This window comes from Carcharodon carcharias, chromosome 2 (genome assembly GCF_017639515.1).
Source record: "Carcharodon carcharias isolate sCarCar2 chromosome 2, sCarCar2.pri, whole genome shotgun sequence".
NCBI lineage: Eukaryota > Metazoa > Chordata > Chondrichthyes > Lamniformes > Lamnidae > Carcharodon > Carcharodon carcharias.
Window position 1 is genome coordinate 215850558 of NC_054468.1, and position 26918 is coordinate 215877475.

At 39.7% G+C, this 26918-nt stretch overlaps 1 protein-coding gene across 6 annotated transcripts in view; it reads left to right on the top strand.

Annotated features, from left to right (window-relative positions):
- The window catches only part of birc6 (baculoviral IAP repeat containing 6), a 242480-nt gene that overhangs the window by 109567 nt on the left and 105995 nt on the right, over positions 1 to 26918 (top strand). For 4 of the 6 annotated variants that reach the window (XM_041180834.1, XM_041180842.1, XM_041180865.1 and 1 more), the window contains 18 exons: positions 856 to 1014; positions 1210 to 1343; positions 2041 to 2194; positions 2290 to 2406; positions 4484 to 4629; positions 4719 to 4845; positions 5045 to 5155; positions 6676 to 6809; positions 9380 to 9507; positions 12135 to 12697; positions 14010 to 14185; positions 15217 to 15313; positions 16401 to 16595; positions 16856 to 17056; positions 19914 to 20193; positions 22468 to 22724; positions 23206 to 23314; positions 24833 to 25054. In XM_041180834.1, the coding sequence (XP_041036768.1) occupies positions 856 to 1014; positions 1210 to 1343; positions 2041 to 2194; positions 2290 to 2406; positions 4484 to 4629; positions 4719 to 4845; positions 5045 to 5155; positions 6676 to 6809; positions 9380 to 9507; positions 12135 to 12697; positions 14010 to 14185; positions 15217 to 15313; positions 16401 to 16595; positions 16856 to 17056; positions 19914 to 20193; positions 22468 to 22724; positions 23206 to 23314; positions 24833 to 25054 (3310 nt within the window). The remainder of the gene's footprint in view (positions 1 to 855; positions 1015 to 1209; positions 1344 to 2040; positions 2195 to 2289; positions 2407 to 4483; positions 4630 to 4718; positions 4846 to 5044; positions 5156 to 6675; positions 6810 to 9379; positions 9508 to 12134; positions 12698 to 14009; positions 14186 to 15216; positions 15314 to 16400; positions 16596 to 16855; positions 17057 to 19913; positions 20194 to 22467; positions 22725 to 23205; positions 23315 to 24832; positions 25055 to 26918) is intronic. The other 2 variants (XM_041180849.1, XM_041180857.1) reach the window with 2 other exon arrangements.

Below are 26918 nucleotides of genomic sequence, written 5' to 3' on the forward strand. Positions count from 1 at the left end.
TGGAAAAACTCAGCAGGTTTGGCAGCATCGGCAGAGAGGAGTGCAGTTGACGTTTCGAGTTCTCATGACCCTTCAACAGAACTAAGTAAAAATAGGAGAGGGGTGAAATATAAGCTGGTTTGCTAATATAAATGGTTAGCAAACCAGCTTATATTTCACCCCTCTCCTATTTTTACTTAGTTCTGTTGAAGGGTCATGAGGACTCGAACCGTCAACTGTACTCTTCTCTGCCGATGCTGCCAAACCTGCTGAGTTTTTCCAAGTATTTCTGTTCCTGCTTTTATTTTGGATTTCCAGCATCCGCAGTTTTTTGTTTTTATTTCTATGAAAATAGTCATTGTGCTAGGTTGTTGGTAAAGTTTGTACTGCTAACGTGGACCCTGTTAGGCTTAGTTTTTTCCTTTTTGCACAGCTGTTAAACTTTTACTTCACAGGTAATCTGAGAACTCGCGACAGTAAATGTCTGCATTGCCAAATTTTGTCCACTATTTTCTGCAAGCAAATATGTTCGTGAAATAATTTGATCATTAATGCTATAGATGCAATGGTATACTGATGTGATAATTTATTACCTCATATTATTTATATCAAACAGATTGACCAGCACATGAAATTGAAATAACCCTTTGTCAGAGTTGTTGACCCTTCTTTATCTCTCGATGCTGATCAACCTGTTGTGAATTTATTCTTATTTCAGACCTCCAGAGTTTGAATTGTTCTGTTTCCCAATTTCAAACTAATGTGTTTCAGATTTTGTGGTAATTTTTGTGTACTGTATGAGCAAGTAACAAGTATTGAGAGATTTTGTTCAAGTTGTAAGCTACTGCAAAGTTTTCTTTTGAAACTTGGAAACAGGTGAGCTGTTATCACCAGTAGCCGTGGAGACCATGGAAGAAGGAGCAGTTGGTGAAGACGCAGGAGCATCAGCAGCTGACTCTGATGATCCTCTGCCACAGCCGCCTGTAATTCCACTTGTGGAATCTATAGATGAGCCTCTGACCCCGGATATTACAGGTAAGTTGTAAGGAGAAAAACAGTGAATAGGTTATCTGTTTATTAATTTTAAAGAATATATTGTACTGTCAGTTTTTATTTTATAAATTAAAAGAAAAAGCACAGCCTTAAAATTGCCTGGTGAGTGTATGTGGTCCATTTCCATACATTAGTTAACATACTTGGCAATGTTAAAGCTGTTTTCATCATCCAAAGGTGCTCCATCTGCATCATCTTTGGAAAAAGATAAAGACAAAGACTTTGACATGCTACAAGACCTCATGGATGTTGATATTGGTCCCCTAGATGTTGACTTTGATGAAGATCCCCTTGCTGCCAAAGTATTCAAGGTATAGTACACACAATTAAATTTCACTTTTGCATGCAAAACTAATTTTTGTTTTGGTTAATGTTGACGGAATTGACTTTTATTGTGTTGCCTTGGGCAGGATGAGGTTTTTCTTTTCTAACCCTGCCCTCCCCCTGACCTTCTCATTTTTCTTATAAAAACAAGCAAATATTTGAAACACAAATGTGTTGTACTATTGTCCATCAATCCAACTTTAAAAACATATCATTGATGCGGGAAATATTTTTAAAATGAATCGGTGGGACAGAAAACCCAAAGTTAACTGATACAGAGTCTTATGGCCCTTCGAAATGCTCACCCTTATAAATGCATTCATTCTCTGTTTCACCTGTCTTGCACTTCAGAATATTTTTCATTAGAGCATGTACATGTTTGTTTCATAACTCGGATAACAGTTATATTTGGGAGTCCAAGACAACATAATTTAAGGAACTGTACAGAATAAAGGCTGCTTGGGTAATTTTAATTGGACCATTTGTGTAGCAGTTATGGGCTTGCTTTTTTCAGCCTTCATCTATTGGATACTGGCACACATATATTTAGTTTTAATTTTTAAAATATAAACGTTCTGTAGATTTATGAATTTTGCTATAATTTTGAGTAAAATGTTGGAATTAGTAAAATGTGCATCAAATGGATTAATATCACTATTCGATGTTATTTTTTATTCACCAAAGCCGATTAGCAGCACTTGGTATGACTATTGGGGTACTGACTACGGGACGTACAGTTACAATCCTTATGTTGGTGGTGTTGGAATTCAGATGCCGAAACCACCTCCCACCAGCGAGAAGAATGGATCTCAAAGTGTATCTGTTTCCGTCTCACAAGGTTTGTATGATTCACAAAGTTTTTTTTTTTGCAATTTGATGCTGCAAGCTAGCAGAAAAAGAAAGTAATTTTCCTTGGTTCTGTTTGTGGTGCAGCGCTGGATGCCCGCCTGGAGGTTGGTTTGGAGCAGCAAGCTGAGCTTATGTTGAAGATGATGGCTACACTGGAAGCTGATTCTATTCTTCAGGCTCTCACTAATACATCACCTACAGGTAGATGGATGGAGAGATGCTCAAATCTCTGGAGCAGAGTACTAAATTTTAGGAACATAAGAAAAAGAGTACGTCATTCAGCTCCTCGAGCGTGATTTGCCATTCAGTTAGACCATGGCTGATCTGTACTTCAACTCTATTTAGTTCCAAATCCCTTAATACCCTTGCCTGACAAAAATCTATCGATCTCAGTTTTGAAATTTTCAATTGATGATGTATCAGCAGCTTTTTAGGAGAGAGTGTTCCAAATTTTCACTATCATTTGTATGAAGAAGTGCTTCCTGACATCAGTTGAAACTACTGAAAACTTCCATATCCATTCTTTGTTTTTATTTACATTATCTAATTCTGTTACTGTTGTAGAGATCAGAGATTACAGATCTCAGCCTGATGAATGAACAGTGTTGCATTTTGTTTGTTACAGATGGTAAACTGATGCACAAAGTGGAATAACTTTGTTGAACAAAAACACAAATACCTGGAAAAACTCAGCAGGCCCGACAGCATCTGCAGAGAAGGATACAGTTAATGTTTTGAGTGCGAATGACTCTTCATCAAAACAGTCATTCGAACTTGAAACATTAACTGTATCTCGCTCCGCAGATGCTGTCAGACCTGTTGAGTTTTTCTAGGTATTTTTGTTTTTGTTCTAGATTTCCAGAAGCCGCAGTATTTTGCTTTTTATCTTGGAATAACTTTGTGGTGTGTTCTGAGGTTGTCCTGGTACCTATCTGAGGCTGCAGCTATCAGTCTGACTCTGAAGTGTTATCTGCAGTTGGCAGACTGGAGTAACGCTGTCCATTGCTGAAGGCTATACACTGAGTTTAACCACCAATGTGCATGTTTGTATGCATGCACAGAGATTTCTTGCTCAATAGCTAGATTTTAAACATTAAAAAGGCTATATGTAAAGTTTTAGAAGCTTCTATGAGATAACCTTATTACTTGATTTGGAGTTGCTATGTTACATTCTGCCTAAGTCTTAAGAGTTTGGTCAGAAACTGGCTTGAGTTAGCATGGCACCTTTGTGTTTCTGTGCACTGAAAACTGCTTTGCGTCAATGCAAAGTTGCCAGTGTATCTGCATTTTTAAAAATACCTGATGATACTTGCATCTTAGTCTTCAGATTCATTGCTTGAATAATTCGATGAGACAATTAATTAATACAACATAATGAAACTCTACATTAAAACAATTTCAGTTTTTTTTTGGAAATTGCCGTATGGGAAAGCTTGCTGTTAAAGACTGTTTCGGGGCATTTTGCTGAAAAATGGTTTGGGATGCACTTCAGCACAAAATTGGCAGTTTGACTCTGGAGATTGCTATGTAAGCTAAAGCCTTGAAGAAGGGGCGAGATTCTGTCTAGGAAGCTGTCTCACGCTCATTTGATTCTCTGGATGCAATAGAGCCCCAGTCTAAATGAATGGTGACACTTAAGTTGCAAATTATTAGCGATAGGATCACAATCTGCTTTAATTCAAGTGTAATTATTGCTGATTTGATTTGTGACCCAGGTGCTCAAGTAGCACATAGTACAGTGTTAGGTGTAGATTTTCATTGTATTTCATTTTAGAGAGAAGTGGGGACTGTCTTGAGCAGGGCTTGGAAAACTTGAGACACAAAATTTTGGTGCAGTGGCTGCCGTGGGTCTCTGACCAAGTCTTAATACCTGCGAGGCCCTTTTAAATCCTCGTGTTTTTTTGAATGCTGGACCTGGCCTAATTGACTGATCTTTGAGGCCTGGTCCCTGCTCCAAAAAAGCCAGTGAAAAGGTAGGAGCTTCTTATTTAAAAAAAAACTCTGCATTTTAAACTACACCGCCCCCCCCCCCTCAAAACCCCTGGCTCTCAGCTCTCCACACACACCCCCCCCCCCCCCCCCCCCCCCCCCCCCAAAAAAAAATCTAGCTCTCACTTTGAAGTCACAGCAATTTTCAAGCCTCAAAATGAGGTCACGGTGGGGAAAAAGCCTGGGAAGCACTGGTCATGAGTTTTAGGATGCTCCCAATGTCTTCATGATAAAATAAATCATTAAGTGGATAACTTGTTTTCACTTGTGTTTAATTTATTTGCTCTAGTATCTCAGCCTCCTCCTGGAACTGATGACTCCATGCTGAGGGGATTGCATTCGTCTAGCCAGCTGATTATGCCCCCACCGTCAATCCCAATGCTAAGTGCATGCTTCAACAAACTATTCTCAATGCTCCAGGTTCATCATGTTCAGGTAAAGGGTCCAAATTATTTCATCTTGTTCTTGGACTGTGATTCTTCATTTTCACCTTTTTTTAATTGCAGTTTTTAATTTTATTTCAGTTGGAATCATTATTGCAGTTATGGCTTACATTGAGCATGAATGCTTGTTCTGTTGGAAATGAAGATGCTGGAGCTGATGTTTTTTTGTTTAATGCAAGCAGAGTACCAACAATCCCTTTAAACCAAGGTGAGCTGCTTTTTACAAAACACTAGAGGCTGTTTACTTCATTTTCCCAAACATCTAAAGGTTGCTGAATTATGTTTGCTTATAATTGAACATAAAAGATGAAGTAATTTTAAAAAGAGGTTCCTTGTCTGTTTAAACTTCTGCATACTGTAAATTTTGAATACCTTTCTGAAAATATGTCTTTTCATTTAAACGGCAGCTTCAATATCTAGCCTCTTAACAGTGTTGGCTTGGTACCCAAACACCTCACTGCGAACTTGGTGCCTTGTGTTGCACAGTCTGACTCTTATGACAAACATGCAGCTGAATGGTAAGTGATTCCTTTGAGTTTGGCATTTCCTTGCCTTCTGCTTTATAAGTAATACAAAATAGTTCAAGTAACTTCTTACTTTCATTTCCATGGATCAAGCGGAGTAATTATATTTGCTGCCCTTTAAGATCCTATTTAAACCAATAATAGCCTCAGCTATCTATTTTACTCTTGCCCACTGTGCAGCTATTAAACCTACACATATATTGCTGATGCAAGATTTGATACTGCAAATCCGCAAGCTACAATCTGAGTTCCTTTTTCCTCTCAGTAATGATGAACGTTTGTATCAAACTTAGTTAAGATGCAGATATAGGGTATAAAAGCAATGATGAAGGTGTAGTGTAAGTTTGTTAGTGTTAGCATTACCGTTGTAATGAGAGACTTGGCAGGTTAGTGCTAAGAAGCTTCAGAGGTGACCCGATGGAGGCCTTCAAGATCATGAAGGGTTATGATATGTCCGACAGTGGTGGGTTATTTCCCTTGGTTAGCACTGGTAAGAAGAAGGCATATGTTTGGCATAATCACAAAAAGATTTTTTTAAATTACTTATTCTCTTTTGCCTCATTTACATTGCATAAGCAGGTGTCCCAACTGGAAAATTAAATTATGAATATAAGACTGGAACCTCCATGTTCAGGCTGCATATTTTTAAATACATTTTTAAATCTGTGATGAAATATATATGAGAATTTTTTTGTTTTAAGTTGCAAGTTAATCTGGTATTAGAACTGTGGCCTCAGCTTTTGAATGGTTGCTGAAAAGAAAATTGAGGTGATGCTCAAATGGGTTAGGGCAAATGGAGCAGGCAGAGGAGGAAGCTAAGGCAAAGAGAATTGAGGACTTCTGATATGTAGCTCAACCTTCCAGTCTTCTGACCAAAGTCTTCCACTTGACTTCTAATTCTGTACGAGTGAAAGAAAGCATAGAGACTGCAACAAGTCAGACATACATGGAGTTACAGGACAGTTGAGCAGTATGAAAGAAAGGACAAAATGAAGAAGCTAAGGGCATGACAGTAGGAATTATAGCAGAAGTTGAAATCTTGACCAGTGGAAGAGGTTTGCTGTTGAATGGTATAAAGGTGAGCTGCAGTGTACAGATTGGGGCTAAAAGAAATACCAAAACTATCTCAATGTTCTCCTTGGTGTCATTGAAAGTTAAATTTGATCTTTTCAAACAGGATTTTTTTTTATCATTCCAGAGTTTCAGGGTTGGTTTTAACCCAATTTGGGTTACAAAGTATTTGCAACAGATTATTCACTTTTTGGCAAATTAGAATGGATTGGATTTTCAACCTCAGATTTTAACCCTTGGGATATATAGGGCGTTTACATTTTTGTATTAAATAAATGCCGTACTTACTGTATTTCAATGTTAACTTTACGATGAGTTCAATTCAATTCCATTCCAGTTCCTGAAGTGTAGCAGTTATAGTACTTAAATTGCACTGAGATGCTTACCTTATTTAAAAAAAAAAGTGTCAAACAACTTTATTGGAGCCTGGATTTCTGTTTCAGTTGCTCCAAGCAATAGTATGGTATTGCAAGAAAACACAGCGCAGGTGATGGTGTCTGATCCAAACATGATTCACGTATTAGTAAGATTCTTCTCAGGAACCAGCCCTCACGGCACTTGTCAACACAGCCCACAGGTACTTAATTTATTACAGTTTGTGATATTTATTTGTAAAAAAATTCTATATTTTAAGGCATTGTTCCTGCTTTCATTTTGTCCTAAATCTGTGCCACTTGAAACAGTGTGACAATTATTGAATAATTTATTCCCCACGTTGTTGAATTTCTGTCTAGCTGTTTGCCTAATTTATCGTCAAATTTCTGTTAACTTGGCTTTGTTCCTGTGTTTTGGTCTTTTCCTTGTGAAACCAAGTTATTTCTCTTTCCTAAAGCTTGAGCCTTTGGCTCAGGCAGATAATCTGATCCCAGGCATCCTTCAGTGAAGTTGGCTGATGAGAGGCAAACAAAAATAATTTGGTGATGACTGCTGTCTACTTTTCCTTCCTCCAGCAGGAAGGTGATTCTTAACCTCTGCTTGGAGCCATTTTAGAACAGCACAGATATTGTGTGAATGTGTTTCTCAAATGCTATTGAAAGTGAAGCCAAGAGTCTGTGTTGCTAACCTGTACACCACAATCATTGTCTCATGTACTTGAGCTGCTGTTGATTGATTAAGAGTAATATTTATTCTTTTGGTAGTGGATGGTGCTTGACTGAGATCTTTGGCAAGGCACGAGAAACTGCTGTGTGCAGAGGTAGTTTGATGAGCCACAGTACTGGATTATGCAATTCAATAGTTAATTGTTTGGGTCTGTCACATTAAAGTCACCATGGTGCATTCTCAGTGTGAAGCACTCTGTAGCATTACAAGGGAAAATTGCTGCATGATTGAATGGAAATATTGTCACCTGATACTTCAACTTATGGGAAGTAGTGAGTGTGGAAGATTAGAAAAAGGACTTTGGCCATTTTTGAGCTTTGAGATGTTAACTGATCAGTTTTTAACTCTGCTGTTTTCAGTGAGAATGTGTGATTTATCAAGAAGATATTAGTGAAATTTTGAGGAGCATGAATGCTCTTACTTAACTACACCTAACAGTCCATGATTGGCAACATAATTATAGGGCCATTGAAACCAAGGTACTGATTAAGTATCCTAGTGGAAGTAAGTAAGGAAGTCAGCTTGTCGATCAATTTTGTGCTTATCTGTTGTAGTATCAAGTTACAATTAAAAGATACAATGACTGCTGGACTTTCAGTACAGCACTAGGAACTGCACTGTTGTAGTTGCCAGTCTTGGAAACAAATGATTCAGCTGGCAAGGTTAAAGGAAAGATTTTCCTGGGCCAAGGTGCACCTAGATTGCCTAGGTGAGTACGGAAGATATCAGGCTATCCTGTGTGTCAGAGTGCTCACCTGGAATGGTACCTGCCCAATATCCCTTGCATTTGAATTAACAGAAGCCAAACCAGTTGCTTTCCTTTGCAGATGTGCGCTGCAAATTGCCCAGTTTTTTTTAATTTTTGCCACCCAGGTGATCAAATGTACCTAGGTGCAGACTTAGGAAAATCTCTCCTATGGATCTTAGTTGTCACTGTTGAAGGAAGTGGATAACTTGCAAATAGGCAAATATTTTCACTGCCTAATTTCCTTGGTTGGTCCAGGGCATTCTCTTACAAAGATTGATATTTCTTAGTTTTTAAAATTGGTTTACACATGAAATTCAAGCCCTATGTATGTTTTTCCCCAAAATTTGTTTTCATTGAATTGACTTCACAACAGTTCAACACAGTTGGTGTGCATAGCTGTCATTCTGACACTGAGGACTTATTTTTGCAACCTCCCTCAGTCAGTAAGCATGTCATAATGTATGTCAGTAAATCTTGCAGTTTTCTTGGTTTCAGTAAAAATCTTCCCACTGCAAGTTGTCGAAATGATTTCAGTCACAAAACATGTATGTCATAATGTTTTGAGTGGGCCCCCAAAATTAGCTTGACATATAGATGCCACAAATGTTAACCTAGAAGCTGCTGACAATCAAACAATTAAAATGTCATGGTGAGCATCCAAAGCTTAGCCTTTAAAAATGCTGTAGAATTTGAGAAGAGCACCCTCTTTGGGAAGATGGTGTTTACTACAAGGACCGAGCAGATAGATCAAAAGTGAAAGGTGGAATTTTCTTTGTCACCCATTTTCTCTGATATTTCTCCAATTCTCCTTCCTCCCTCATCTTTCTGAAACCCATTGACTCCTTATTCAGGTTGCATAGTGGGTAAATAAATTATATTCTTTATATGTGAATGAAGGTTATCAGTGTCGCCAGGTTATTTGTGGAAGACTTCACAACCAAGCTTGATCCTAACATGCCCATCATCTCACTTTCCAGTAGAGATTGCTGGATGCAGCCTAGGGAAGGAACAGTGGCTGGTTTCCTATCCTCCCATCCCTAGAACCCTTACCCTGACCATTTGCTATTATTGACATTTCTGTAGCCACCTTGGTTGAGAATCCACTAATCCAGCATGGACTGGGAATTGAACCCATGAACTGTCAATATTGAAACTGGTAGTGCATTCATACTGTGATCTACATCTATGACAAATTTAATTTGACTTTTGTAGATGTGGCTTTGGAATTTAAATGAGATTACATTTCAAATTTCAAATTACATGTAACAGAAAGGTTTAGCCTCTCTTTTGCCTTTCAGGTTGGACCAACAGCTACCCAAGCAATGCAAGAGTTTCTCACTCGTCTCCAGGTGCACCTCTCTTCAACCAATCCTCAGATGTTCAGTGAATTCCTGTTAAAGCTTATACATATACTTTCAACTGAAAGGTAACAAACTTGTTGCTGAAAATATCTGATGAGATGATTTTAACACTTGATGTTACTTCTGACGTTTTCGAAGGGATCTTTGTCTGATTTCAGCCCCATACAATAAATAAAGAAAGAACGAGCTTGCATTTATGTAGCACCTTTCATGACTTCAGGCTGTCCCAAGGCACTAGTCAGCTCATTATGTAATTTTTTTTTAAACAATGGTCAGTGTTGTTTTGTAGGAAATGCAACAGCCAATTTGTGCACAGCAAAACCTCAAAAACAATAATCAGATAAATGATCGGATGATCTGTTTTAGTGGTGTTGGTTAAGGAATAAATACTGATCAGGATGTCAAGGAGAACTCCCTGACCATCAAATAATACCATGGGATTTTTTGTTTTTTTTACATCCACCTGAGGGGCAGATGAAAGTGCCAAAGCCAAAAGAAAGCACCTCTGACAATGCAACACTTCCTTAGTACTGCAGTGAGTGTCAGCATGGTTTATGTGCTCCAACCTATAGTGAACCTACACCGTGTTGACTTGGCTGAGTGCAGCCACTAAGACAAGGCTGACACCTTACGTTCTAACGAGAGGTAATGTTTGGTTAAAATGAGTTTGCTCAAAAGCAGCGATTAAACATTCATTGGGTGATTTGAAATGTTTTTCCCTGTGTGCTGAGATACGGTAAGGTAATTTTTTAGATAGCATCTGATAACATTTTACTATAATTTTTACCACATTATTTTCACCCTACTTTAGAGATATTAAAATCAATTCCCTTGCTGTCCAGCATTTTGTTCCCCAGTTGTTGCAGGTGCAAGGACTCGGTGGATGCTTTCTGCCAAGGGATAAAAAGCAAGCTTTTACGAGGTGACACTGTGTCCACTTCTAAATTGTCATGCTTGGCCCTAAGATAAGCTTCTGACAAGATATCTGCCCCATCACTAAAATCACTCTATTTCCATATTTGTTACATCACTCAACTCTGCCCCCATCTCAGCTCATCTGCTGAAACACTTATCCTTGCCTTTGTTACCTCTAAACTAGACTATTCTAATACACTTCTGGCTGGCCTCCCACGTTCTACCCTCTGTAAACTTGAAGTTATCCAAAACTCTGCTGCCCATGTCCTTACTTGCATTAAGCCCTGTTCACTCATCACTTCTCTGCACGCTGACCTACGGAACCTCCTGGTTAATCAGTGCTGCGACTTTTAAAATTCTCATCCTTGTTTTCAAATCCCTCCAAGACCTCACTCATTCCTATCCCTATAATCTCTTCTAGCCCCACAGCCTTCCAAGTTACCTCCGCTCCTGTAATTCTGATCTCTTGAGCGTCCTCCGTTTTAATTGCAGGCCCCATTAGTGACCTTGCCCTCAGCTGCCTAGGCCCTAAGCTCTGGAATCCCCAGAGTCCCACCTATGTCCACCTATGCTTCTTATCAGACCCTCCTTAAAACTTACCTCTTTGACCAAGTTTTTGGTCATTGTGCTAATATCACTTTGTGAGTTAGAGTTTACTTTTAGTGCTTCTGTGAAGTGTCTTGGGATGTTTTGGTACATTATGGTCATATTAGTTACAAAACTTAGTGATTGGACAATATTTCACTTCTCTACTGCTCCATCACAGTTTCTTTCCCCCAGCAAGCCCAAGAAAGAAAGAAAGAACCTGTGTTTTTATATTACTGTATCACTATCTTCAGGATATTTCAAAGTGCATCACAGCCAATGTATTATTGTTTGAAGTGGAGTCACTGGTGTGTTGCAGCCAAATGCAATTTATGCTGAGCAGGGTCCCATCAACATCAATGAAATAATAAAACAATAACTTGTTTTCATGTGCCTTTAATGTAGTAACACAACCATATACACTTCGAAGGAGCATTACTAAACAATATTTCACATGAGATATTACAATAGGTGACAAAAAGCATGGCCAAAGAGAGGGAGGTTTTAAGGAGTGGTTTGGAGAGCAGAGAGCTGGAGAGGTTTAGGGAAGAGATTACAGACCTTAAGGCTTGGCAGCTGAAAGCATGGCTGCCAGCTATGGAGCAATTAAACAGGATGCTCAAAAGTCCAGAAATGGAGGAGTGCAGAGATCTCAGAAAGTTGGAGGGCTAGAGGAGGTGAGAGAAATGGGGAGGGCCAACAATTGATATTAGTTGTGGAATAAGTATTGACCAGAATATCTTGCTCTTTGAATAACGCTGACCTGAAGAGATGGGACCTCAGTTTCATGTATGATCTGAGAGATGACGCATCCAACAATACAACACTTTTAAGTGCCAGCTCAAGCCTCTGAAGCAGGCTTGAACACTCAATCTTCTGACTTTGAGGAGCGAGTGCTTTTACTTAGCCACACTGACAAAGTAGATGCTTTTGTCTGCAGAACTTCCTAGTTAAGATCCAAAATATTAAAAAAAGAATCTCAGGCTAGAAATGCTGCAAGTGTCATGTTGTTTTAAAAAGTCTGGCATTATTCATGTGAAAGCATATTTCTCCTATATATGTTCCCACCTTGATTTAAAATATTGATTTGTTATCTTCCCTGTTGTATATAAATGTTGCACATGTCCGATAACAAATGGTGATAAATTTTAATCATGATTTATAATTTTTTTTTAAACCTTGTGTTCTCCAGAGGCCCATTCCAAACCGGGCAAGGACCACTGGATGCGCAGGTAAAACTCCTGGAGTTTACACTGGAGCAAAACTTCGAGTCCGTTTCTGTCAGTGCAATCTCTGCAGTTATCGAATCAGTGACTTTCCTGGTGCATCATTACATCACATGCTCAGATAAGGTTATATCGCGAAGCGGCTCCGACAGTTCCGTTGGTGCCCGTGCCTGTTTTGGTGGATTGTTTGCAAATATCATCCGTCCAGGTGATGCGAAAGCGGTATGTGGGGAGACAACGAGGGATCAACTCATGTTTGATCTGCTGAAGCTGGTTAATATCCTGGTGCAGCTGCCCCTTTCAAGTAACCGAGAGTACAGTGCCAGGATGCCAGTTGCCAGTAGTGCCTCTGATAGCGTGTCTGATGAGGAAAAGGTCTCCGGCAGTAAAGATGGGAACACAAACACCTCTTTTACACAAGGAACAACAACTTGCATAGCTGATTTGGTACTGGGAAATCAGCAAATTATGAGTCAGATTCTTTCAGCTTTGGGCCAGTGCAATAGCAACGCTATGGCAATGATAATAGGTAGGTGTTTATATTTTGTTGGATTGAACTTTGATGGGAAGTCTCTTTGAGGTGGAGCCTAAGATCATTAAAAGTAATTAGTATGACCTTAAACTTTGATGAGGTGTTCAATACTGGGAATTTAAATGACAATTTCCCTTGATCCTCAGAAAATTTAAGGGGCTATTGATATGATGCTAGTATAAACAATAAAGTGATTATTGAAATTTCAATAAATGTGAGGTGGTAAGTTTTGATTTTTTATAAAATAAAAGCTTGTGGCAGTTGAGTGCTGTAGAAGAGCAGAGGGATTCAGGCACATGATATTAAAAGCAGCAGCTCAAATGGATAAGGCCATTTTTTAAAAAAAGTTAATGAAATGCCCTATTAGATAATGAGACATAGGACGTAAAAGTTGAATGTAATGGTAAATCTGTATAAAGTGCTCCAGCTGGGATGTTATCCTGTGTGGTTTTGGGCTCCACATGATTGGAAGAATTTTGAGGAAGCCAAGCATGTAACTCGGAATCATTGCAATGTTGCTTGGAATGAGGAAATACAAATATGAAGAAATGATTGAAAAATTGCATATTTTCTATAGAAGGGAGATTATAGGTGACAAAAGCAGAATACTGCTAATGCCGGGAATCCAAAATAAGGTTATAGGGTGTTTTGATTGTATTTAAAAATTATGAACAGATTCTACAAGGTAGATAGGAACAGTGGCTGAATTATCTAGAATAATGGAACAAAAATGCAAGACTAGGAGTGTGAGATTTAGAACAAAGAGCAGGATAACCTTTTGTTTATGTGAGCTTGTGAGGCTGTTAAATGCACAACAGGAGTTAGTGACTGAAAACAGAGACCATGTCAACATTTTAGAATTGATTAAATAAGTAGTTGGAGGAGGTGAAGATGTGTGGGAACAGGGAGAGAACTTAGGATAAGAATATTGTTCTTGTAGAGGATGAGCAGCAACTCCATGTAAAGACCAGGGGCCACTTTACTAAGAGCTTAATTTCAGCCAATTATCAACTGGAAATGAAAGTAGAATTTTTTTTAAAGGTTGCTAATAAATGAATAGGTTTTAAATTCAGCATTGTATACGGTCCTTTTTATAGGTTATAAGTGTAGTAATTAACACATACACAAATTTATTTTAAATGGATATCTTACAGACTATGTAGAAAAGATTTTTGTTGAGTTGTACAAATCATAATCATAGAATTAATGAAATAAGTTTTTTAATTTATTTAACATTTGCATAAACTCTACTCTCTCAAAATTGGAAGAAGCCAACAAAGGTGATTAATGGCTTTTGTTCCCTAATCAGGTGCAAGTGGATTACATCTTACCAAACATGAGAACTTCCATAGTGGTTTAGATGCAATTTCAGTTGGTGATGGTCTCTTCAGCATTCTGACTACACTAAGCAAAAAAGCCACTTCAGTGCAGGTCATGTTGCAGCCAATTCTCACATATATGGCCTGTGGGTACATGGGAAGACAGGTAATTGAATTCATCGTCATGACTGTAACCTTGATCAAATATGCTATTGTATCATACTTATTAAAATGCTTGGGTATAGACAGATTGTGGGAGCAGAGACTTGTGTTATTATTGTCATGTTTTCACTTGACATGTGAACAGCTCACTGGTCTCACCTAATGATTTGCTCTAATTTACTGCAAATTAACACTTCTGCATAAAGACATTGGATGGCGCCTAATCCTACATTGCCTTGTTTTCTGATCTCCGTTTCTCTCATTCGTATTGCATGGTTACAATGCCCAGGTCTCCTACCAGTGTGATTCAGACTGGCTGCTGCATGGTGCCCAGGGGCGTCCTATGTTTAATATTCTCTTTTCTCTGACCCCCCCCCACCCCTCCAGCCTACCAAAGGACCTAACTCTAGTCTGATCTCACACCAGTGGGGATGGAGGACTGTAGACACAAATCCACCTTTCAGTGTTTCATGGTCTGACATTTTCTGCTTGAAAACACCCTGCCACCAGGTTGCTGATCTCTGGTGGGACAGCTGGCCACTACAATTAGCCATGGCATTTTGTGAGTGAAGGATGGGGAAAACCCACTTAATAGCATTAATGAAAACATATTGCAGGAAAAATTAGTCCCTTCAAGACAGCAGCGGGAGAAAATTGGAGCGGGATTGTCATGGTGACCTGAAGGTGATTGTGTCATCAGCTCGCTTTTGAAAGTGATCATATTTTATGGGTGATGTTCAGCATTTCAGCAGGTGTTCGCCTTTGAAATGAAGCTGTTCAAGTGTTTATTGCAAGCACAGGGCGTGCACATTCTGTTTGAATGGCTTGAAATGAACGCTAAGCAGCAAATATCTGTCCTTGTTCATTTTTCTCACTTATTAACAGCAGAAAATTAACAAACTTGCAGTGGGGAAGATGAACAATTCTATTTCCTCAGCAGAGAGAATCACTGAACATAAATCATAATGTGTTAATGAAGACTACTTTCTGTTTTTTAATTTTCTGTAATTTCTTTGTAATATCTAAAATCCCTAGGGTTCGCTTTCAACATGCCAGTTGTCTGAACCGTTATTGTGGTTTATTTTGCGAGTCTTGGATTCGACTGAAGCACTAAAAGCTTTCCATGACATGGGTAGGTGAATTGTAAGAATTCAAGGTTAATAAGTCAAATAGTTGAAGGGTTCTTGGAGGAAGGGCTGTTGTCAGTGATGATGATGGGACCCACTACACCTTGGTTTTAAAATGAGAATCCCAGATGAATTATTAGGAGTGAAATAACCCTGATAAATCTAGCACCGAACCTGCAATATTTTAGTGTATATCTGTTTAACATGTTTAATTTTGATTTTAAAAAGGAGGTATTAGTTTCAAATCTAGTTCAAGGCTCTTTCCCATTTGATCCCCTGTGTTTGATAATGAATATATTTTTCTAGATTGTTTAAAAGCAATGTTTGTGTCAGCCTGGCTTAGTTGGTAGGCTTTTCCTTCTAGGAACAGGAGTAGGCCTTTCAGCCCCTAGAACCCATTCTGCCATTCAATTAGATTATGGCTAATCTGTATCTTACCTCTATTTACCTGCCTTAGCTCTGTAATCTTACCTAACAAACAGTTTTAAAGTTTTCAACTGGCACTCAACAGATTTTTATAGCGGAGAGTTCCAGATACGCTTTCTGTCATCACCCTGGAACAGCCAAGCTCTGACTTAAAGATTATGCTCCTTTCTTCTGAATGTTCTCACCAGAGGAAATACTTTCTCTTAATTTGACCCTTTTAGTTCCACTGTCAACCTAGTGAACCTGCGCTGTATCACCTTCCAAGGGCCAGTATATTCATCATGTGGTGCAATGCCCAGATCTGAATACAGTAATACCAGATGGGGTCTAAGTGCAGTTCTTTTTAAGCAGAAGTTTGTAGTCTCAAGCTCAACAAAAACTCATAATCTAGGCTGACACTCTAGTATGATATTGAGCAAGCTGCTCCTTTAGATGAGATATTTAACGAAAGTTCAGCTGCTTGTTCAGGTGAATATTAAAAAATTTGTGCAATAATTAAAGAAGGGCAGAGAATTTCTTTCACCCACTTTACCAATCATTTGTGCTAACTTGTTTATTCCTTAGCAGAAGGCATAGTGTTAACATATTAAGCAATTCGTTACTATTTTTTGTGTGGCATTGCTTTGCTGGATAGAATCTGAAGAATTCAATATTTCACACTTTTAGGGGGTGTTCAGCTTATCTGCAATAACATGGTAACAAGCACACGAGCAATTGTTAATACAGCACGGAGTATGGTGTCTACCATCATGAAGTTTCTTGATTGTGGACCTGGTAAGACAATTGACGGAAACATGAAGGCTAGAGTATTAGCCTCGGAGCCAGACAATGCAGAAGGACTTCATAACTTCGCTCCATTGGGTATGTGATGCCCAGCTTGTGTTTCACTGATTCTCTGATTGAATGCAATTTAATCCATTGTATAATTTTTTATTTTAATTTTGATTGCACTAACAAACTGAGGACTATACCATGCAGGTATCCAATATTATTGTTGGTCTTTGAAACAATGTTGTTTTTACATGTTTCAATAGACTGCAATGACATGTGAAGAAACTTTTCAGTTACCTATGTAAAAAAAAAAATAAATTTTAAATTAGTTTATTTTTTTCTCTTTGCAGGTACAATAACTTCTAGTAGCCCAACAGCCCAGCCAGCTGAAGTACTACTTCAGGCCACACCACCCCATCGCAGAGCTAGATCTGCTGCCTGGTCATATATCTTCTTACCAGAAGAAGCATGGTGTGACCTCACTATTCACCTCCCTGCTGCGGTGCTGCTCAAGGAGATACATATTCAACCTCACCTTGCATCACTAGCTAGTAAGTATATTCAGCATTAAGGTTTTGTGGTGATTAAAGTAAAACACCCAAGATATTCTGTCCACAGAGATCGAGGTTAAATGGTACCATGTTTCTTGCAAGAGCAGCACATGTTGACTTGCGGGACATTATGGAATCCAGTGTACTGTACAGTTCCCAGCTCAACCTGTCATTTAATTAGCGATTGGTCATTAAAGGTGCTCTATGGTTTGTAGGGAGGACAGAGTTCGCTCACAAGAGTAGGCAATGATGCTAAAGTATGGAACATCATAGAAACATAGAAAATAGGAGCAGGAGTAGGCCATTCAGCCCTTCGAGCCTGCTCCGCCATTCATTGTGATCATAGTTGATCATCCAACACAATAGCCTGCTCCCGCTTTTTCCCCATATCCTTTGACCTCTTTCGCCCCAAAAGCTATATCTAACTCCTTCTTGAAAACATAAAATATTTTGGCCTCAACTACTTTCTGTGGTGGTGAATTCCACAGGCTCACCACTCTCTCGGTGAAGAAATTTCTCCTCATCTCAGTCCTAAATGGTCTACCTCGTATCCTCAGACTGTGACCGCTGGTCCTGGGCTCCCACATCATCGAGAACATCCTTCCTGCAGCTACCCTGTCTAGTCCTGTTAGATTTTTATAGGTTTCTATGAGATTCCCCCTTCGTTCTTCTGAACTCCAGCGAATATAATCCTAACCGACTCAATCTCTCCTCATATGTTAGTCCCGCCATCCCAGGAATCAGTCTAGTAAACCTTCGCTGCACTCCCTCTATAGCAAGAACATCCTTCCTCAGATAAGGAGACCAAAACTGCACGCACTATTCCAGGTATGATCTCACCAAGGCCCTGTATAATTGCAGCAAGACATCCCTGCTCTTGTACTTGAATCCTCTGGCTATGAAGGCCAACATACCATTTGCCTTCTTTACTGCCTGCTGCACCTGCATGCTTACCTTCAGCGACTGGTGTACGAGGACACCCAGGTTTCATTGCACATTCCCCTATCTCAATTTATAGCCATTCAGATAATAATCTGCCTTCCTGTTTTTGCTACCAAAGTGGATAACCTCACGTTTATCCACATTATACTACATTTGCCCACTCAGCTTGTCCAAATCACACTGAAGCATCTCTGCATTCTCCTCACAGCTCACCCTCCCACCCAGCTTTGTGTCATCTGCAAATTTGGAGATATTACATTTAGTTCCCTCATCTAAATCGTTAATATATATTGTGAATAGCTGGGGTCCCAGCACTGATCCCTGCGGAACCCCACTAGTTACTGCCTGCCATTCGGAAAAAGACCCGTTTATTCCTACTCTTTGTTTCCTGTCTGCCAACCAGTTTTTTATCCACTTCAATACACTACCCCCAATCCCATGAGCTTTAATTTTGTACGCTGATCTCTTATGTGGGACTTTGTTGAAAGCCTTCTGAAAGCCCAAATAAACCACATCTACTGGCTCCCCCTCATCAACTCTACTAGTTACATTCTCTCAAAATTCCAGTAGATTTGTCCAGCATAATTTCCCTTTCGTAAATCCGTGCTGACTCTGTCCGATTCTGCCACTATTTTCCAAGTGCTCAGCCATTAAATCTTTTACAATGGACTCTAGAATTTATCCCACTACCAGCGTCAGGCTGACTGGCTTATAATTCCTTGTTTTCTCTCTACCTCCCTTTTTAAATACAGCAATGTGTTATAGTAGAAGTTTGTAGTGTGATTTGGGCTCTGCTTAAAAGGCCAAAAAGATGAGGAACAAAAATGGTTGTTTTCTCGGATTAAAGAATTGATATGGGTAGTGTTCTCGGCCCAACTATTTAGCTGCTTCGTCAGTGACCTTCCCTCCATCATAGGGTCAGAAGTGGGGATGTTCGCTAATGACTGCAAATTGTTTGGTACCATTTGCAACTCCTCAGAAGCTGAAGCAGCCGGTGCCTGCATGCAGCAAGACCTGGATAACATTCAAGCTTAGGCTGATGTGTGGTACGAATATTGCTTACCACTTAAGTGCCAGGCTTCTGGGATGGGGGTTACCATTGATCGGAAACTTAACTGGACCAACCGCATGAATACAGTGGCTACAAGAGCAGGTCAGAGGCGGAGAATCCTGCGGCCAATAATTCACCTTGTGACTCCCCAAAACCTGTCTACAAAGCACAAGTCAGGAGTATGATGGAATACTTTCCACTTGCCTGAGTGAGTGCAATTCCAATAAAAATCAAGACATCATCCAGGATAAAGCAGCCCAATTGACTGGCATCCCAAACACCGCCTTAAACATTGACTTCCTCCACCAATGATGCAGAGTGTACCATCTGCAAGATGCATTGCACCAATTCACGAAGCCTCCTTCAACAGCACTTTCCAAAATTGGAATCCTTACAACCTAGAAGGACAAGAGCAGCAGACACTTTGGAACACCACCGCCTGCAAGTTCCATCGTACCTGGTACTGACTTGGAGTTATATCCCATTCCTTCAACATTGCTGGGTCAAAAACCTGGAACTCCCTCCCTAACAGCAGCTGAAGGCAGCTGCTCACCATCACCACCTTGAGGGTAATTAGGGATGGGCAACAAATGCTGACCTTGCCAGTGACGTTCACATCCTGTGAACAAATGAAGAAAATAAAACGTGATATACATTATTGGGCTAGGAATTGCAACAACTCTGATCCTTCAGTCATTTATTACTAGAGAATGCAAGGCGATGTAGGATATTATGGTGTTAATCATCACCTAACTGAAAGCAAGTTTGTGCAATAAATGAGTTCACATTAAAATAAGTTAACCTTTCAGATTATGCAACTGGTCAACTGTTTCAACGTTATATTTATCCCACTTTCTCTTGCAGCGTGTCCTTCTTCAGTATCAGTTGAGATCAGTGCAGATGGAGTGAACATGTTGCCCCTTTCTACCCCAGTTATTACCAGTGGACTAACTTACATTAAAATACAGCTGGTCAAAGCTGAGGTGGCATCAGCTGTCTGCCTTCGGCTACATCGCCCACGGGATGCCAGCACACTGGGCCTATCGCAGATCAAACTATTGGGCCTTACAGCCTTTGGCAGCACCTCATCTGCAACTGTGAATAACCCTTTCCTGCCCTCTGAAGACCAGGTTTCTAAAACCAGGTAAGATGCTGAAGCTATGATGCTAATAGTAAATACCTGAACAAAGCTCAATAAATGGTTAGAGGGAGTTATTTTATGTTCAAAGTGATTTTAGGGAGCATTTTTTCCAGGATCAGAGTAGAAAGATGTAAGATTGGAAAGGGGTATGGGGATGTGGGTGATCAGGAATACAAAAAGGTGGTCAGAGGACGTAACCTGTACCCCAGACAATGGGAGTAGAGAGCATCATATGATGAGATGGCAAGATTGAGGGAATGGCCATGAATATGAATAGAGTGTTTACATGGAGGGGAACGTTGAATGTGTTTAGTCAAGTGCAAGTAGAGAAGCTAAAGTGAGCTAAGGAGCTGAGGAAGCAAATGGAAAAAGAAATCCTATGAGAAACCTGTCATGGGGTCGGGATGTGGTAGTGAAAGAGGATTTTAAAGGAGAGACTTGATGGGTAGAGCAAGATGAGGTGCTCAGAAGAATAGGTGCGAGAAGAATAGGACCAGAGGTGACAAGGGCCAAATTGCCACCGCAATTGTTTGGTTGGGGTCAGTAGTGGGAAGTATAGTCCGGTGAGGAGGCTTCAGCAAATGACTAATTGTTGCAGTCTGTAAGTCAAGATCCAGTTAGAGCTGTGATGTCAAGATGGTCATGCTTACTGAGGTCATGGACAAGGCAAGTTTAACTAAGTTTTTTTTAAAAAAAAATATGGATTTTGAAATTGTACTTGCATTAGTCAATAAAAACTTTTTTTTAGAAATTTGTTGCTTTAGGATTATTATTTATTATTTTGGCTAGCCAGTTGTCTCATAACATGGTGTTATGATCCCTGTAGAGACCAATAACTTCTAAAAAGAGATATGAATTTTCCAGCAATCCATGGAGCGCATTGCACAACAAGTTTCATGCGTTGAGACTTTTACTGTAACAAACACACTAAAACCAGCATGAGCTAAACATTACTTAATAGGCAACTATTATACCACATATACAGCAAAGATTATTCCCCATGAACTAATTAACACAACCAAAAATACTTCATGACCCGTTTATGTTACACCACACTCCCGGCACTTATGTAGCCTTGTAGATTCAAGTCCACAACCCTCCCGACTTTTCCAGCATGCTTCCTTCTCCCTGCCATGTCAGGCAGCCAGTATCCTTTTAAAAGTCACTTCACTTAATCTTCCAGCACTTGGAGCAGCAAGGCACCCTCAGCGACTCCTTGGTTCCTAAATTTGCACGTTCCATCTCTTTGAACATAGAACCATTTCCCACCAGTATCTGCTTGGGGCTAACACAATAACAGTCTTTTCCTTTTACCTCTCACAGCTGCATCTCTTGTGTGTGAAGGTGTGAAAACTGGCACTCTCAGCCTTGGCCTGGGGCTTTTTCCCCATGGCAACCAAATCACAAGGGCCTGTCCCCCGGCAGATTCCAGTACAATTTCACTCTGCCCATTCCATTCTGGGACATTATTTTATCTTAAATTAAAAGAGAGAGTTTAATACAGAACCATCTTATAAAGCCTCATATTCATAACAATGCCTGTCTCCCAACCAAGCTACTCAGAAATCTGCTGTTATTCCAGAGATCATAATATGTTGAATATCTGAAGTCTTGGGTGAAATTTACCAATGCCTGTTTTAGAACCTACACAGGTATAACATATTATTTTGCATGTTTAGAATATAATCTTTCCATCATAGATGAATCAGAAATGTTGTGTTTAAGTTTGATTCTTTACCAAAATATGTTGAGTTTCATAAGTTATATTAGAATTCATTGTTTGATGGTGGATTCTCTGAAGCTATAATTAGTTCTGGAAGTCAGTGGCTGACACATGCAAACTAGGAACTTCTAGGTTTAATTCTTATTCCATGCTTAGGTAATTGATCTCAGTCAGTTAACAGTGGAGGTACTACAGTTACCTTCAGGAGGGAAAAATGTATTAGAGTTTCAACCTCGAGACTCTGTCCAAGACTGTGTTAACCTGTGCAGACATGTAGACATAAGGTAAGGGCGGCATCAGCTACAAATGTGATGCTTATCTACAGCCAGTTTGGACTGTATATCTGAACTTGTATTTGAATTATTGCAGCTCATGGGAATAGACTCACGCAAGGAGTAAATGTTGGAGTAGAGCACAAAAAATTGATGATATGAGCTGGAAAGAACCATTATTTTGTCTAGACCCACTCGAAATATTTGGACCAAGTTTGACACAATTACAATGGGCTGAACAGCTGCCTTCTGTTTGATTCTATGATTTACTTCTATTTTCAGTATTGGTTGGATGCGACTGCTTCACCATTGCTTGACCCACATAAGTGAGCTTGAGGCTATGATGGCCAGTGCAGCAGCTCCTACTGCTAACCTGCTGCAGACCTGTGCAGCGCTGCTGATGTCACCATATTGCGGTATGCATTCACCGAATATTGAAGCTGTGTTGGTGAAGATTGGGTTGCAGTCAACCAGGATTGGCCTGAAACTGATTGATATTCTCCTCAGGAATTGTGCTGCTTCAGGCACCGACCCAACAGGTAAGAAATATTTTAATCTTAAACTGAATTGGGAAGCAGGATTATTTGAGTTCCTTCACTGATCCAATTATAATATGTGAAATGAGTGAAGATGACACCGAAGCTTACAGATGAGATGGACAAAAAATTTTTTACACCTTGCCCACAAAAATGAGCAGGTGATTGTCTGCCTCACTAATTTAACAACTAAGGAACAACCTGAGGTTGGCTTTGGTGCCTGTTAGAAGTGGTGGGCAAATGGACTTGATAGATAAAATTGTGGTTTCTAGTTCTGACTTTAGTTTTACTGTAAAAATTAGAATGGTCACCACTGAATGAAAATAGGCGTTTAGTCAGATGACCTGCGTTGAGAGACAGAATTTACGTACTTTTTTCCTCCTCTCTTCTTTCTCAACCTCTATTCTTTCTACCCCCAACCCACCCACCAGCCAACCCTCCTGAAGGTAACTCTGACCATTCTGATAACTTGTTGTTTGTCTAGATTTAAACAGCCCTTTGCTTTTTGGACGACTGAATGGCCTATCTTCAGATTCAACAATTGATATCCTGTATCAACTTGGAACAACTCAGGACCCTGGTACTAAAGACAGGTAATGTATCAGTATTGTATGGGTAAGCTCAGCTTTGATTTTCTATAGATAAAAATTATTCTTTGGGAAATTCTAATACATAATGGTCTAAGCCATGCCTTTTTACAACAGGCAAAATGTGTTAAGGATAATTTATCTCGCCAAAATGGCCATGCAGTGGATGTGTCTTTTTACTACCACTTTACTGCTATGTAAACACTCCACAGCAGCTTTTCCAGGTGAGATTTTATAGCGCCTGTTTGTAAAATAACATAGTGACCAAACCTATGTTTGCTGACATTTTAAGTTATAGATAATGTACGTTTACTATCTTCATGACACCCTGTCAGGTTCAGTGCTCACTACTGATTCAACAAGGTTATTTTGTAGTGGCTGAGTCCAGAACTAAGGGGCACTGTTTTCAAGTTAGGGGTTGCCCTTTTAGGACAGAGATGAGAAATTTTTCCTCTGAGGGTTGTGCGACTTTGGAACACTCTGCCTCAGAAGGCAATGGAGGTGGGGTCATTGAATATTTTTAAGGCAGAGATAGATAGATCCCTGTTAGGCAAGGGAATCAAAGGTAATCGGGGATAGATGGAATGTGGAAATTGAAACACAAGATCATCAGCCATGATCTTATTGAATGGCGGAGCAGGCTCAAGGGGTCAAATGGTCTACCCCTTTTCCTATTTCTTATGTTCTTAAGATAAAGTCAGTGCATATATTAAATTACTAAAGTTGTGTTTCAAAAATGAAATACTGGCAAGCACCACAGGGTTGATTCTAACTCTGACTGAATGTCCTGGCACTATATTTACCCCTGAACTTCAGCCACTGACATCACCAAAGGGGCCTTCCACTGGGTGGCTAGAACCTATTTTAGGTGGTAGGCCTTTTCGTGATGCAGATTGCGGGTTCTATGATGTACAATAGGCCAGAGTCATGCATACCGTGTCTAATTTTACTGGCAGAATTTTACAGCAGAAAAGGCACCAAAAAGTTAGTTTCAAATTACTTAACTGGGAGGAGGCGCAGGCATACTCTTTTGAAATCCTAAAATAAAATGTGGGCCATTATTGTCCCGGCTCCACCTTCTTCTGCCAATGAAGTAGCTAATGTCTGTGCATTAAACTCTCGTTCAGTCCTTGATATAATTGCTCTTGTGGCTTAGATTAACTAATTCATCCGGAAGAGCCACCAAGATCACCTGTGCTCTCCCAAGTTCCATGCACAAGGATCAATGGATTGTAATGACTGGGCACCCTGACTGTTTGCTTGTTTCCTTCCCCTTCCTAGTCAATAGTTTTGATACCAATAGTATCCCAATTGCACTGGTTGGCATCAGGTTGGAACTTCATTTGAATCCAACAATTTTCGACTAATTGAACACTGAGGAGTGTGTTATAGATTTAATGTGTTGGTAACATTTTGATGGTGGGAATTGTTTTGTACTTTAGTTTCCAGCTTTTAAGTAAGAATCATATATTGACACTTCATTTTCAAGTTCACTGAGCTAACGCACAGGTTTTTCTGTTTCAGGATTCAGGCTTTGCTGAAGTGGGTTTATGACTCTGCAGGAGTGGCTGCACTAAAGAGAAGTGGTCACATGGCCGCTGTAAATTCAGAGAACGTAACTCGCGAGTATGGTCTCCTTATGCCATCACCTTCTCACTTGCATTGTGTAGCTGCTGTCCTATGGCATAGCTATGAGCTACCAGTCGAGTATGATCTTCCAGGTTTACTAAACCGAGAACTGTTTGAGTAAGTAGATTGTTTCCAAAGTGTTTCATTGTTTTAAGATTACCTTTCATTGTTTCTTTCAGCCCTTTAGTGATTTCTGTTCACATATGGATTATTCTATATGAATTTATAGGTTATCCAAAAGTAATTTACAATTAGGAACATTTGGAATCTTAGACCTTGAAAATCCTGTTAATCTGTCACCAGAGGATGTGACCTGGTAATGGGTACAGTGGATGCAAGTTTGAGTATTGGGAAGTCATCAACTTGTAGATTGCAAAGTGTTAATATTTTTCTTCCTCTATACCATTTTCTGGTTAAGGTTGTGGGTAAGCAAATTGTGTTCAGATCTCCCTGTAACTTTGACAAACCTCTGTTCTAACAGCAAAGTGAATATCAGAAAGTTCCTTAGCAGTGAGGAATTGTAGGTCCAACCAATAGCCTACTACTGATCCTAAATTTAAATTGGAAATTTTCATGACTGAAAGAGTGCTGAGAGGATTTATGGGGAGAGGTCCCATGCAAGTGACTTGCTCTACATTGAAACCAATTCCAAATTCTGATTTCCAGTTTCCTTATATGAACCTAGAAACAAATGGAGCAGAAGTGGGCGATCCGGCCCTTAGAGCTTGCTTCGTCATTCAGTAAGAACCCGATCTGATCATGATCTCAGCTCCACTTTCCTGCCAGCTGCCCATTACCCTTGATTCCCTTGTAGATCAAAAATCTGCCTAACTTAGCCTTGAATATATTCAATGATCCAGTTTCCACAGTTCTCTGGGTAGAGAATTCCAAAGATTAATGACACAGAGAAAAAATTTCTTCTCATCTTTACCTAAAATAGGAGAGCCCTTAGTCTAAAACTTCAGTGTCAGTCACAACTGAGTTAGTAGCACACTTGCCTGTGAATCACAAGGTTCTGGTTCAATCAACATCACAAAAAACAGATTATCTGTTCATTCACACTGCTGTTTGTGGGAATTTGATGAGTGCAAATTAGCTGCCATGTTTTCCTACATTACAACAGTGACTACAGTTCAAAAGTACTTCATTGGCTGTAAAGTGCTTTGAGACGTTGTTGTGAAAAGTACTATGTAAATACAAGTCTTTAACCAAGCCCAGTAATTGTGGATTACAGCATGAGCAGAAACATCCCCTCAGCATCTATCCTGTCAAGCCCTCACAGAATCGTGGATGTTTCAATAAGAGGATCTTACATTCTTCTAAACTCCAATGAGTATAGGCCTAACTTGCTCAACCTTTCCTCATCAAGACAACCCCTTCATCCCAGGAATCAAACTAATGAACCTTCTTTGAACTGCCTCTAATGAAACTATACATCCCTCCTTAAATAAGGAGGGCAGAATTGTTATGCAGGTGTGGTCTCACCAATGTCCTATTCAGTTGCAACAAGACTTCCCTATGATTTTGCTCCATCCTCCTTCCAGTGAAAACCGACATCCAATTGTCTTCCCAATTACTTGGTGTACCTGCATGTTAACTATTTGTGCTTCATGTATGAGGACACCCAGATCATTCTGAACTGTAGTATTCTGTAGTATCTCCATTTAAATAATTATTTGCTTGTCAATCCTCCTAGCAAAGTGGACAACCTTCCATTTTCCCATTTTAATTTATCTGCTTCTAGACACACCTGTAACATGCACCATTGGAGCACATCACTGGTATGAAGGGAGACATGAAATGGTGGGTTTGCAATGATTGTGGAAGATGGGATGGAATACCCTCAAATTAAGATATCTTCCCATGGAGATTTTTAACTGTTGTACTGAGAAGACCCAGTTTCTTGAGCACTATCTTACTGTTATATGTATAGCTATATTTCTGCTTTTGCATTTTCTGTATATTGTTACAGTATACATGA